The sequence below is a fragment of the Procambarus clarkii genome, chromosome 41, assembly GCF_040958095.1.
Source record: "Procambarus clarkii isolate CNS0578487 chromosome 41, FALCON_Pclarkii_2.0, whole genome shotgun sequence".
NCBI classification, from domain to species: Eukaryota; Metazoa; Arthropoda; class Malacostraca; order Decapoda; family Cambaridae; genus Procambarus; species Procambarus clarkii.
Genome location: NC_091190.1, coordinates 25293916 through 25308695, shown reverse-complemented (window position 1 = coordinate 25308695; position 14780 = coordinate 25293916). Strand labels below are relative to the sequence as shown.

The window sequence follows — 14780 nt, the reverse complement described above, 5'->3', positions numbered from 1 at the left end:
GTACGTTGCTCCGTTTGTTGCTGCTGTAGATACCAATACCACACAATAACATAATACCACACTATCACAATACCACACAATAACATAATACCACACTATCACAATACCACACAATACCATAATACCACACTATCACAATACCACACAATAACATAATACCACACTATCACAATACCACACAATAACATAATACCACACTATCACAATACCACACAATACCATAATACCACACTATCACAATACCACACAATAACATAATACCACACTATCACAATACCACACAATAACATAATACCACACTATCACAATACCACACAATAACATAATACCACACTATCACAATACCATACAATAACATAATACCACACTATCACAATACCATACAATAACATAATACCACACTATCACAATACCATACAATAACATAATACCACACTATCACAATACCACACAATAACATAATACCACACTATCACAATACCACACAATAACATAATACCACACTATCACAATACCACACAATAACATAATACCACACTATCACAATACCACACAATAACATAATACCACACTATCACAATACCATACAATAACATAATACCACACTATCACAATACCATACAATAACATAATACCACACTATCACAATACCACACAATAACATAATACCACACTATCACAATACCACACAATAACATAATACCACACTATCACAATACCACACAACAACATAATACCACACTATCACAATACCATACAATAACATAATACCACACTATCACAATACCACACAATAACATAATACCACACTATCACAATACCACACAACAACATAATACCACACTATCACAATACCACACAATAACATAATACCACACTATCACAATACCACACAATAACATAATACCACACTATCACAATACCATACAATAACATAATACCACACTATCACAATACCACACAATAACATAATACCACACTATCACAATACCACACAATAACATAATACCACACTATCACAATACCACACAATAACATAATACCACACTATCACAATACCACACAACAACATAATACCACACTATCACAATACCACACAATAACATAATACCACACTATCACTATACCACACAATAACGTAATACCACACTATCACAATACCACACAACAACATAATACCACACTATCACAATACCACACAATAACATAATACCACACTATCACAATACCACACAATAACATAATACCACACTATCACAATACCACACAACAACATAATACCACACTATCACAATACCACACAATAACATAATACCACACTATCACAATACCACACAATAACATAATACCACACTATCACAATACCACACAACAACATAATACCACACTATCACAATACCACACAATAACATAATACCACACTATCACAATACCACACAATAACATAATACCACACTATCACAATACCACAAAATACCATAATACCACACTATCACAATACCATACAATAACATAATACCACACTATCACAATACCACACAATAACATAATACCACACTATCACAATACCACACAACAACATAATACCACACTATCACAATACCACACAACAACATAATACCACACTATCACAATACCGCACAATAACATAATACCACACTATCACAATACCACACAATAACATAATACCACACTATCACAATACCACACAATAACATAATACCACACTATCACAATACCACACAATAACATAATACCACACTATCACAATACCATACAATAACATAATACCACACTATCACAATACCACACAATAACATAATACCACACTATCACAATACCACACAATAACATAATACCACACTATCACAATACCACACAATAACATAATACCACACTATCACAATACCATACAATAACATAATACCACACTATCACAATACCACACAATAACATAATACCACACTATCACAATACCACACAATAACATAATACCACACTATCACAATACCACACAATAACATAATACCACACTATCACAATACCACACAACAACATAATACCACACTATCACAATACCACACAATAACATAATACCACACTATCACAATACCACACAATAACGTAATACCACACTATCACAATACCACACAATAACATAATACCACACTATCACAATACCACACAACAACATAATACCACACTATCACAATACCACACAACAACATAATACCACACTATCACAATACCACACAATAACATAATACCACACTATCACAATACCATACAATAACATAATACCACACTATCACAATACCACACAATAACATAATACCACACTATCACAATACCACACAATAACATAATACCACACTATCACAATACCACACAATAACATAATACCACACTATCACAATACCACACAACAACATAATACCACACTATCACAATACCACACAATAACATAATACCACACTATCACAATACCACACAATAACATAATACCACACTATCACAATACCACACAACAACATAATACCACACTATCACAATACCACACAACAACATAATACCACACTATCACAATACCACACAACAACATAATACCACACTATCACAATACCACACAATAACATAATACCACATTATCACAATAACATAATACCACACTATCACAATACCACACAATAACATAATACCACACTATCACAATAACATAATACCACACTATCACAATACCACACAATAACACACTATCACAATACCACACAATAACATAATACCACATTATCACAATAACATAATACCACACTAACACAATACCACACAATAACACTATCACAATACAACAATAATATTACAATATCAGAAAATAATAAGACATTATCACAAAGCATTACAATAGCACCCAATATCTTACAATATCACATCACCACCGATACATTACTCCATCTTCCTCAACGTTCAGACGAAAAAACAAAAACCACCACACGAATAAATATTACCTTAGTATAAAATATAAATCAATGCGACAATACGAAAAAAAATAAATCCCCCAAAAAAGTCGTAACACCTTTTTTATGCTCCAACAGTGTCAAGTGACAGTGAAGTTTTCACAATGCACAATGACCCGGGAACACAATGGATAATGACCTTTCTTACAACAGCAGACTTCAGCGAAAATCTCCCGTCAACACACACCGAGATCAACATTATAGTCCTGCTTCCTAATAGCTCTCTTATGGGGATACGTAGTACAAAGTAGCATTAAATATTAATAATTAGTTTTCCATCATCAAATCTTTCATTTTCCGACTAGTTCACTAATGATAGTGATGACTATCCCATACCTGTCCATATATTATATTATATATATATTGTACCTAATAGCCAGAATACTTGGCATACTATGCAAGGCCCGATTTGCATAATAAGCCAAGTTTTAGTGAAGTTATATATTTTTTATTTTTTTGTTTATGATTTCCATGTATAATATGGAAAGTTTTATCATAAGTTATTTTTATATTTGAGTTAAAAAATAACGTAAAAGTATGACCAAACCTAACCTGCCTTAACTAACCTAACCTAAACTAACATAACTAAGTCAGTAATTCATTTTCTTAATATAATAATATTCATACAAATAAACCAATAGGAAACAATTGTTTGAAAATAACGAAAATCATTCTGCCTATTAGGCAAATCAAGCCTTGCAACTAGGCTGAGAAGTGCGTCCTGGCTATTAGGTACAACATTTTATATATATAATATGTACTCACCTATTTGTGTTTGCGGGGGTTGAGCTCTGACTCTTTGGTCCCGCCTCTCAACCGTCAATCAACAGGTGTACAGGTTCCTGAGCCTATTGGGCTCTCACATCTTCGCTTGAAACTGTGTATGGAGTCAGCCTCCACCACATCACTTCCTAATGCATTCCATTTGTCATCCACTCTGACACTAAAAAAGTTCTTTCTAATATCTCTGTGGGCTCATTTGGGCACTCAGTTTCCACCTGTGTCCCCTAGTGCGTGTGCCCCTTGTGTTAAATAGCCTGTCTTTGTCTACCCTATCAATTGTGTGTGTGTACTCACCTATATGTACTCACCTATATGTGCTTGCAGGATCGAGCATTGACTCTTGGATCCCGCCTTTCTAGCTATCGGTTGTTTACAGCAATGACTCCTGTCCCATTTCCCTATCATACCTAGTTTTAAAAGTATGAATAGTATTTGCTTCCACAACCTGTTCCCCAAGTGCATTCCATTTTTCTACTACTCTCACGCTAAAAGAAAACTTCCTAACATCTCTGTGACTCATCTGAGTTTCCAGTTTCCACCCATGTCCCCTCGTTCTGTTATTATTACGTGTGAACATTTGATCTATTTCCACTTTGTCAATTCCCCTGAGTATTTTATATGTCCCTATCATATCTCCTCTCTCCCTTCTTTTCTCTAGTGTCGTAAGGTTCAGTTCCTTCAGCCGCTCTTCATATCCCATCCCTCGTAGCTCTGGGACAAGCCTCGTCGCAAACCTCTGAACCTTCTCCAGTTTCTTTATGTGTTTCTTCAGGTGGGGGCTCCATGATGGCGCGGCATACTCTAAGACGGGTCTCACGTAGGCAGTGTAAAGCGCCCTAAAAGCTTCCTCATTTAGGTTTCTGAATGAAGTTCTAATTTTCGCCAGTGTAGAGTACGCTGCTGTCGTTATCCTATTTATATGTGCCTCAGGAGTTAGATTAGGTGTCACATCCACTCCCAGGTCTCTTTCTCGAATCGTTACAGGTAGGCTGTTCCCCTTCATTGTGTACTGTCCCTTTGGTCTCCTGTCACCTGATCCCATTTCCATAACTTTACATTTACTGGTGTTAAACTCCAGTAGCCATTTCTCTGGCCATCTCTGCAGCCTGTTTAAGTCCTCTTGGAGGATCCTACAATCCTCGTCTGTCACAACTCTTCTCATTAATTTTGCGTCATCTGCAAAATGTGTAGTCATCTGTGTGTGTGTGTGTGTGTGTGTGTGTGTGTGTGTGTGTGTGTGTGTGTGTGTGTGTGTGTGTGTGTGTGTGTGTGTGTGTGTGTGTATTCACCTAGTTGTGTTTGCGGGGGTTGAGCTTTGCTCTTTCGGCCCGCCTCTCAACTGTCAATCAACTGTTTACTAACTACTTTTTTTTTCTTTTGTTTTCCTACACCACACACACACCCCAGGAAGCAGCCCGTGACAGCTGACTAACTCCCAGGTACCTATTTACTGCTAGGTAACAGGGGCACTTTGGGTGAAAGAAACTTGGCCCATTTGTTTCTGCCTCGTGCGGGAATCGAACCCGCGCCACAGAATTACGAGTCCTGCGCTCTATCCACCTGGCTACGAGGCCCCCTCGTGTGTGTGTGTGTGTGTGTGTGTGTGTGTGTGTGTGTGTGTGTGTGTGTGTGTGTGTGTGTGTGTGTGTGTGTGTGTGTTCTTTTCATTATAACTCAATGTAATAAATTAAATAAATCATATTGTATAAAATAATACTAAAAAGGCAGGGGTGACAGCAGAAGAAAATATTAGTGTTCATTGAGAAACCACAAGGTCTTCTCTGAATACTCTATATTCTCTTCTCCGAGGCTATGGGTACCTACAATTGCACCAGAGGTGGTACCCCTACTATATATAATTATATACATAATATATATATTATATTTTTGCCCCCCCCCCCCCACCCACATACACACAAACTCCCAAGGGTGCAGCCCACAACAGCTGATTGGTTAACTCCCAGGTACTTACTGCTCGGTGAACAGAGGCATCAGGGGAGGGGTGGAAGGAAACGGCCCAATTGTTTCCTTCTCGGCAAGGAATCGAATCCTGCTCCCTGGCTTGCACGTACGTGCGTGCGGACTTGCAGGGTTGAGCGTCAACGTTTAAATCCTGTCTTAGGAACCAAAAATAGTTAAATACAATGATTATTTTCCTGTCTTATATTTATATTTAAACTTACATGCTGAGATTCGTTTAATTAATTTCATTCATTTATGATTCATAGTCTGTAAGTTATTTCTACATCGACTTAACTGTCTCGAAAATTCCCATTCATGTCCGTTCATTTTGCGATCCTATATTTAAAAGTTTCTTACGTGTAATCTGGGTTAATTTGCTCTTGAATCTTGTATGTCGTCGTCATGTCTCAGTTTGGAGTGTGACCGGGAGTGTGTGTGTGATGAGGCACGAGCTTTTCCATCCCAGAAGTGTATGAAGCGAGTGTGGGAGCTGGCAGGGGTCAGCACAAGGGGTCAGGGTGCAACCTGTTCTCATACTTTAATCAAATCTTTACACCATCGACCCCCAACGTAAAAACTGCAGTGGTTGTGAGGTTATTAAAATCATCGTAACACTGACGCTTTCTCAGATTAATGAATCTCGGCGTTAATAGGTCTGGTGGGTTTCCTACCTTTATATAATTCTCATTAAGCTGAAGCCACTTTATGTATAACATATGTGAGGTCAAGGAGACATGGCAGGGGTGGAGAGGGAGGGGGTCAGGAAGACATGGCAGGGGGTGGAGAGGGAGGGGGTCAGGAAGACATGGCAGGGGTGGAGAGGGAGGGGGTCAGGAAGATATGGCAGGGGTGGAGAGGGAGGGGGTCAGGAAGATATGGCAGGGGTGGAGAGGGAGGGGGTCAGGAAGACATGGCAGGGGTGGAGAGGGAGGGGGTCAGGAAGATATGGCAGGGGTGGAGAGGGAGGGGGTCAGGAAGACATGGCAGGGGTGGAGAGGGAGGGGGTCAGGAAGACATGGCAGGGGTGGAGAGGGAGGGGGTCAGGAAGACATGGCAGGGGTGGAGAGGGAGGGGGTCAGGAAGACATGGCAGGGGTGGAGAGGGAGGGGGTCAGGAAGACATGGCAGGGGTGGAGAGGGAGGGGGTCAGAGAGATATGTCAGGGGTGGGGGAGCCACGGGGTAACAGAGACACATCTGGGTTGAGGTGGGGGTGCAGGGAGCCATCGGTGGAGGGTGGAGAGGAATGTTGACCGGAGAGGTATATAAGTTCAGCTGCTCACCACGATACTCAGTCCACCAACACCACCTGCGAAACAATCTTACTCGCTCCCACAGACATGTTATTCAAGGTCTGTGTCACAGAGCGACTGTGCCTGTTCAATTACGCATTAGTGCAAGACAGTGTTACAGTAACAATTTTCTTATTACAAGACATGGGTCCAGGGACGCAAGTTTGACCTCCATTCTACGCCCTCAATATTTTTTCAAATCGTTCAAATAATTAAAATATTGGTGGAATTTTCACTGTGTGTTTATACAGCAATAAATACACTGGATACAATATACAATTTGATGATAGATAATTTGTCAAGTGCTATAACAATTGTGTAATATTTATGACAACTTCTTGACTCACAAGGACTCATCTTCCCCAGGTGTGTCTGGTCCTGGTGGTGGCCGCCGTGGCTATGGCGGACCCGGGTGACTACGGTGGACCCGTCTACGCCTCGGTACGTGTTATTGTGTTTGTTGTGATCGGGCTTCAGCTCCTGGGCCTCGCCTTTCACCCTATAAGGCCTAGAATTTATTGTATATTTTGTTTGGAAGAGAACCGTTTTTTACTGTAGTTGAAGGTGTGTGTGTGTGTTTACTAGTTGTGTTTTTACGGGGGTTGAGCTTTGCTCTTTCGGCCCGCCTCTCAACTGTCAATCAACTGTTTACTAACTACTTTACTAACTACTTTTTTTTTTTTTTTCCCCACACCACACACACACACCCCAGGAAGCAGCCCGTGACAGCTGACTAACTCCCAGGTACCTATTTACTGCTAGGTAACAGGGGCATTCAGGGTGAAAGAAACTTTGCCCATTTGTTTCTGCCTCGTGCGGGAATCGAACCCGCGCCACAGAATTACGAGTCCTGCGCGCTATCCACCAGGCTACGAGGCCCCCTACGAGGTGTGTGTGTGTGTGTGTGTGTGTGTGTGTGTGTGTGTGTGTCGGCTTGCACGTAAAGGCGTTCTCATGAGAACTGACGATTTACAATCAATATTACATTTGCAAGAAGCGTCAACTACTATCCAGACGCAACTTCTAAATGATACCCTCTAAATGCTGAGCTTTCTCATCCCAGGAGCCCCTGCCGTACTACTACGACTACAACGTGCATGACGGCTACAAGGGCACCAACTTCGGCCAGCACGAGAAGTCCGACGGTAAAAATGTGTACGGCTCCTACACCGTCGACCTCCCCGACGGTCGCAAACAAAGGGTACGTCCACCTCCCTCACACTTTTTACACTCTTCACTCCATTGCCTAGTGTGAAAACCTAAGTTCATGAATAACATTTTAAATTCCATGGCCACAACAACAAGTTAAATGCTACATGTTCTTCCCCAGGTGGACTACACAGCTGACCACTACAGGGGCTACGTGGCCAAGGTCAGCTACTACGGCAAGGCTCAGCACCCTAAGCACTACGGCCCCGCCGTCACCTTCTTCAACAAGGGCTACGGCCACGGAGGCGGATACCACTGAGAACACAACCCACCCTGGAACACAACATGCTTGATGATATATTTTTGTAGAGTAAACGTGGAAGAATAAATTATATCCATTAAACAACGTGTGATTTCCACCAGACATTGATGCATATCTTATAGACATGTACACATTGAAGGCGACTAGCAACACCCGAGGGAGGACAATATCATATCTATAATCGTAAAAATAAAGCCCAACTGCATGTAAATTCTACATATTTAGTCAAGCAGGCTTAGCGCTTTCTCCATATATGCATTAAACACACAATAAAACATACCGATATTATTAACAAATTTAATAAAAACTCATGTCATAACCTTCAGGTTTTTGTGAAAAAATTAAGAATTACGAATTTAAACAGCTTTTTAAAAATTGATAAGTTGTCAAAATTAATAAGTATTAAAAGTGTTCTTATAACTTGTTAATGAGGAATAAATCTCCCAATGAATTTGGTGAACATTTTCTGACAAATAAATAAACAGAACATTAGATAATTGCCCATTTTTACAGAATATTTATTATGTAGAATTCGAAATCAACATCCAAAAATCTTTGGATGCTTGACCTACATAGAATGTATTACAATGTACAAGGGGTATGTTGTTAATGATTGTTATCACTACGAGGGCTGTTTCTAACTAATAATTTTCCAACAGTATTTTCATAATTTAACAACACATGTATATCAACACGTTTCAAGGCCTTGACAAGATATTCGAGACCAGAAAAATATGGTAACCAAAACATTTATTAACATTTAAGTTCATGAATAACTAAAACTAACATTTTTGAGCGATATTTTTCAGTGCATATTTTGTTAATATATGTAAAATATGCTTTGCTACGGCAAACTTAAAAAGAAACTTATTGGCTAACAAAGCTTGAAATCAAGGGAATTAATATTTTCAAATTCTTCATCTAAGAATTCTGGGCTAACAACTCTAAGAGCTATTAGATACAGAGGATTTTTTTTTCACATTATATCTATGCCCAGAAATATAATGAACATAAGACATTATTTGAAGGCCTTGAGTAAACACTATACTTAAATGAAAAAATCTTCCCAATGAAAAAGGATATCCTAAAATGACAAAAATTTTAATTTCAGTCTCAATAGTAAATATTATAGAGGTGACGATTATTTAGTTTGCTCAAGTCATCTGAAAAAGTCAACAAGTCAGCTAAGAAGCCATTTACGTTTGACGGTCGATGAACACGAAAGTGCTTCAGTAATGTCTTGTCTCATTTTGCTTCGTGATTAAACTATATATATATATATATATATATATATATATATATATATATATATATATATATATATACATATTAATATATATATATATATATATATATATATATATATATATATTAATATATTATATATACATAAATTATATATATTATATATATGTTTCCTCCTCCCTTAGCCTCGGAGGAAACCCCACATAACGCATTAGAGGGAATGTTTAGGTCCCCTCCAATACTGTTTCTGTGTGCTTTTCTCCTACCACCCCCTTCCTTTTGATTTTTTTTTGCTAGTCAACAACATCATCAAGAGGAGCCTCGCCACAGCCCGCTGCCCGGCACAAAGAGAACCACACTTATCCAGACCTAACGACCCTCAGAAGCGCCCTGATGGGGTCACCTTGCTACCTTGGAAGGATGGTAAGCAAGTGGTATGGGACTACACTTGCGCTGCCACACTGGCCAGTACCTACCTCCACTACAGCACACGTGAAAGCGGTGGTGCTGCTTCTTTCAGGGAATCGCAGAAAATTATTAAATACAGAGGTCTAGCACACTGCTACAGCTTTGTTCCGATCGGCTCGGAGACCCTCGGTTCGTGGGGAAAATGTGCATTAAAGTTCCTGAAGGAATTGGGGGACAAATTGATCAGCGCTACAAAAGACCAGAGAGCAAAAAGTTTCTTGTTCCAGCGCCTCAGTGTTGCGATTCAGAGGGGAAATGCCTGTTGCGTCTTGGGCACTAGTCCAACTTCAGAGGAATTCGAAGAAGTGTTTGACTTGCAACAATGATCGAACCCGTCTGTGACATTCATCAATGTTTCCCATTGTTGTGTTTTTCAAGAGATCCATAACCTTTAAGCACCTTTTTGCATTATTATTTTTGTATCAACCCATGTATATCTTGTAACCATCAAATGCATAATAAAGCACAAAAAATAAAAAAGGAAGGGGGTTGTAGGAGAAAAGCACACAGAAACTGTATTGGAGGGGATCTAAACATTCCCTCTAATGCGTTATGCGTGGTTTCCTCCGAGGCTATGGGTCCCCCTTCTTACAGCTAGAGGTGGTACTCCCTTCCATATATATATAATATATATATATATATATATATATATATATATATATATATATATATATATATATATATATATATATATATATATATATATATATATAAATTCTCACTCAACCACTGTTAGAATATATTTTATGCTAGAATGGGGGAGAGGCGGCCCAGAGACCTGGGACATTAAAAAGAGTAAAATTGACTTTGTAAAATTGTTAAATTTCGTTCCTAAAAGAAGAATAATAAAAAGAATAGTTGATTCGTGTCAGAATTATTGATTCACATGGGTTGTAACTTATTTCACGTTAAAGTATAGTCAACGATGCTGCTCCAAGCAACAGCCTGTTGGACCAAGCTCTCTCAAGTCAAGCCTGGCCTCGGGCTTGGGGAGAACAAGAACTCCCAGAACCCGGTTTGGGAGCCGGTCGGCCGAGCGGACAGCACGCTGGGCTTGTGGTCCTGTGGTCCTGGGTTCGATCCTAGGCGCCGGCGAGAAACAATGGGCAGAGTTTCTTTCACCCTATGTCCCTGTTACCTAGCAGTAAAATAGGTACCTGGGTGTTAGTCAGCTGTCACTGGCTGCTTCCTGGGGGTGGAGGCCTGGTCGAGGACCGGGCCGCGGGGACACTAAAAAAGCCCCGAAATCATCTCAAGATAACCTCAAGATAACCCCATCAAGCAGGTAAGCAAGCAGGTATTCTGCTGGTGTAACAGTTTTTTAAGTGAGTACATTAACTTAATTGGACTCGCATAATAGTGCTTGCGGGGTTGAGCTTCGGTTCTTTGGTCCCGCCTCTCAATTGTCAATCATCTGGTGTAAAGATTGTGTGTGTCTTTACTATGTGAATTAACTGTGTGTGCCTGCAGAGTCATCTCTTGGTGACTCTACAGGCACTCTGCAGGAGACTTAGCTCTTGTACCCCGCCTCTCTGTTGGCTGTCAAATGTACCAACTCCTGACATTTTTCTCTTGCATATTTCTCTCTCACACACGTATCCCTAGGATGCAGCCTGTAGCAGCTATCTACCACCCAGGTACCTATTTACGGATAGGTGAACAGGCCCATCAAGGGAAAAAAACTGTGCCCATTTGTTTCTCCCTCGACCGAGAATCGAATCCGAGTCCTTGGGACAACGACCCCAGAGCGCTGTCCACTTGGCTGCAAGGATCTTTTGTGTATTTACTATTTGTGCCGGCAGAATCGAGCTCTTGGACCCCGCTTTCTAACCAATTTTTCCTCTATTATATTTTTTACATATATTTTTCTCTAACACGCGAGCACACATTCCCAGGAAATGTCTGTAGCAGCTGTCTAACTCCCAGGTACCTATTTACTGCTAGGTGAACAGATGCATCTGGGAAAAAAAAACTTTGCTCATTTGTTTCCGCCTCCGCCGGGAATCGAACCCGGGCCATTAGGACTACGACCCCCGAGCGTTATCCACTCAGCCGCGAGGCCCCTGTGTTCACCTACTGTACTTGTGGGGGGCTGAGCTCTGCTCTTTCGGCCCGCCTCTCAACTGTCAGTCGATCAACTGTTACTAACTACTAACTTTTTTCTCCCCCCACACGCGCGCGCGCGCACACACACACACACACACACACACACACACACACACACACACACACACACACACACACACACACACACACACAAAGGAAGCAGCCCGTAGCATGCTGTCCACTCAGCCACCAGCACCCATGTTTTAGCCCGTGTGTACTCACCTATTTGTGCTTGCAGGGGTTGAGCTCTGGCTCTTTGGTCCCGCCTCTCAACTGTCAATCAACTGGTGTACAGGTTCCTGAGCCTATTGGACTATCATATCTACACTTGAAACTGTGTATGGAGTCAGCCTCCACCACATCACTTCCTAATGCATTCCATTTGTCAACCACTCTGACACTAAAAAAAATTCTAATATCTCTGTGGCTCATTTGGGCACTCAGTTTCCACCTGTGTCCCCTAGTGCGTGTGCCCCTTTGTGTTAAATAGCCTGTCTTTATCTACACTGTCAATTCCTGTGTGTGTGTGTGTGTGTGTGTGTGTGTGTGTGTGTGTGTGTGTGTGTGTGTGTGTGTGTGTGTGTGTGTGTGTGTGTGTGTGTGTGTGCCTGTGGAGTAGAGACGGAGGAAAGGGGTGGATGTGGATGGTAAGGTATCCCTGGAGGACCTGGGAGAGGGACGGCCAGGGGAGGAGCTGTGAAAGGGACGGCTAGGGGTGGACCTGTGAGAGGGACCGCCAGGGTCTGAGAGTGCCACACACCAACGGGTATATAAGTAGAGCCGCTCACCACCACCACCACTCACTCCGCCACAAGCAACTGGATAACATCCTTCAAACCTCTCGCATACATGTCTTACAAGGTCTAACCCAATGTTAACGTGAAACTACCGACTTCAGAGAATAATTATATTTAAAATTTGCTTAAATACTTGTTAATTCCAAAAAATCTAATTTCAAAATCCCTAGAAATATGATAAATCTTATTTGTATCTCTCTTACGATTTTGACAGACTTCACAATTCAAAGTTTCATAGGTTCTTGAAACAGACCAGTGAATGACTACTGACTCACAAGGACTTATATTCCCCAGGTGTGTCTGGTCCTGGTGGTGGCCGCCGTGGCTATGGCGGACCCGGGTGACTACGGCGGACCCGTCTACACCTCGGTACGAGTATTACTGTGTAGTAAACGCACACACGCATTCCCTATGACTGTGTTTATTATCGTGTGCGTGAATATAAACGTTGTGTCGGAGTGAATTATTATGTTATAACTATTGCCGTCTTTATAATGCAATCATATGGGTGAATGACATATCCCCTCCCCCACCCCTCACCCTCCAGGAGCCACTGCCGTACTACTACGACTACAACGTGCATGACGGCTACAAGGGTACCAACTTCGGCCAGCACGAGAAGTCCGACGGTAAAAATGTGTACGGCTCCTACACCGTCGACCTCCCCGACGGTCGCAAACAAAGGGTACGTCCACCTCCCTCACACTTTTTACACTTTTCACTCCATCGCCTAGCGTGAAAACCTAAATTCATGAATAACATTTTAAATTCCATGACTACAATAATATATAATATAAAGTTAAATGCACCGTGTTCTTCCCCAGGTGGACTACACAGCTGACCACTACAGGGGCTACGTGGCCAAGGTCAGCTACTACGGCAAGGCTCAGCACCCTAAGCACTATGGCCCCGCCGTCACCTTCTTCAACAAGGGCTACGGACACGGAGGCGGATACCACTGACGACTCGGAAATCGAACTAAATTTTATTATAATAGGAAAAAAGTTGATTAAAATCTTATTATCAAATTTTGCATAATTTCCCCTCTCATTCCCATTTACGTATGAATGACGCGAAATACATGACAATTTGCATTCTCTAATTTCACGCTTGTACTGCATATTAATAACTTTGTTAAATTAACAAAGACTGTTTTAATCCTTCTGACGGGTGTCAGAAGTCATCTAGAAGTCACCGTAGAAAAGTTGTGTGAGAGAGAGAGTGAAGAGAGAGAGTGAAGAGAGAGAGAGAGAGAGAGAGAGAGATAGAAGAAGAAGAGAGAGAGAAGTAGAGAGAGAGAGATATAAAGAGAGAGAGAGAGAGAGAGAGAGAGAGAGAGAGAGAGAGAGAGAGAGAGAGAGAGAGAGAGAGAGATAGAAGAAGAAGAGAGAGAGAAGTAGAGAGAGAGAGAGAGAGAGAGAGAGAGAGAGAGAGAGAGAGAGAGAGAGAGAGAGATAGAGAAAAGAGAGAGAGAGAGAGAGAGAGAGAGAGAGAGAGAGAGAGAGAGAGAGAGAGAGAGAGAGAGAGAGAGAGAGAGAGAGATAGAGAGAGAGAGAGAGAGAGAGAGAGAGAGAGAGAGAGAGAGAGAGAGAGAGAGAGAGAGAGAGAGAGAGAGAGAGAGATAGAGAGAGAGAGAGAGAGAGA

General features: G+C 41.1%; 1 protein-coding gene across 3 annotated transcripts; it reads left to right on the top strand.

Annotated features, from left to right (window-relative positions):
* Positions 1-6960: 6960 nt before the first annotated feature.
* LOC123760994 (cuticle protein 7-like) lies at positions 6961-14274 on the top strand. Of its 3 annotated transcripts, none has more exons than XM_069339467.1 (4): positions 6961-7109; positions 13431-13505; positions 13684-13821; positions 13961-14274. In XM_069339467.1, exons 1-4 carry the CDS (start codon positions 7098-7100, stop codon positions 14096-14098), a joined length of 363 nt encoding a protein of 120 aa, XP_069195568.1. In that variant the 5' UTR covers positions 6961-7097; the 3' UTR covers positions 14099-14274. The 3 variants fall into 3 exon arrangements, with proteins under 3 accessions (XP_069195568.1, XP_045602760.2, XP_045603027.2); XM_045746804.2 differs by lacking the exons at positions 13431-13505; positions 13684-13821; positions 13961-14274 and adding exons at positions 7416-7490; positions 8113-8250; positions 8380-8764 and having other exon boundaries at positions 6997-7109; XM_045747071.2 differs by lacking the exon at positions 6961-7109 and adding an exon at positions 13149-13200 and having other exon boundaries at positions 13961-14261.
* Positions 14275-14780: the final 506 nt, after the last annotated feature.

Excerpts from the sequence above, each read along its gene's own strand:
- LOC123760994 (XM_069339467.1), top strand. Across the intron at positions 13,506-13,683 it reads GCGGACCCGTCTACACCTCG|GAGCCACTGCCGTACTACTA; the intron begins GTACGAGTATTA and ends CTCACCCTCCAG. Across the intron at positions 13,822-13,960 it reads CCGACGGTCGCAAACAAAGG|GTGGACTACACAGCTGACCA; the intron begins GTACGTCCACCT and ends GTTCTTCCCCAG.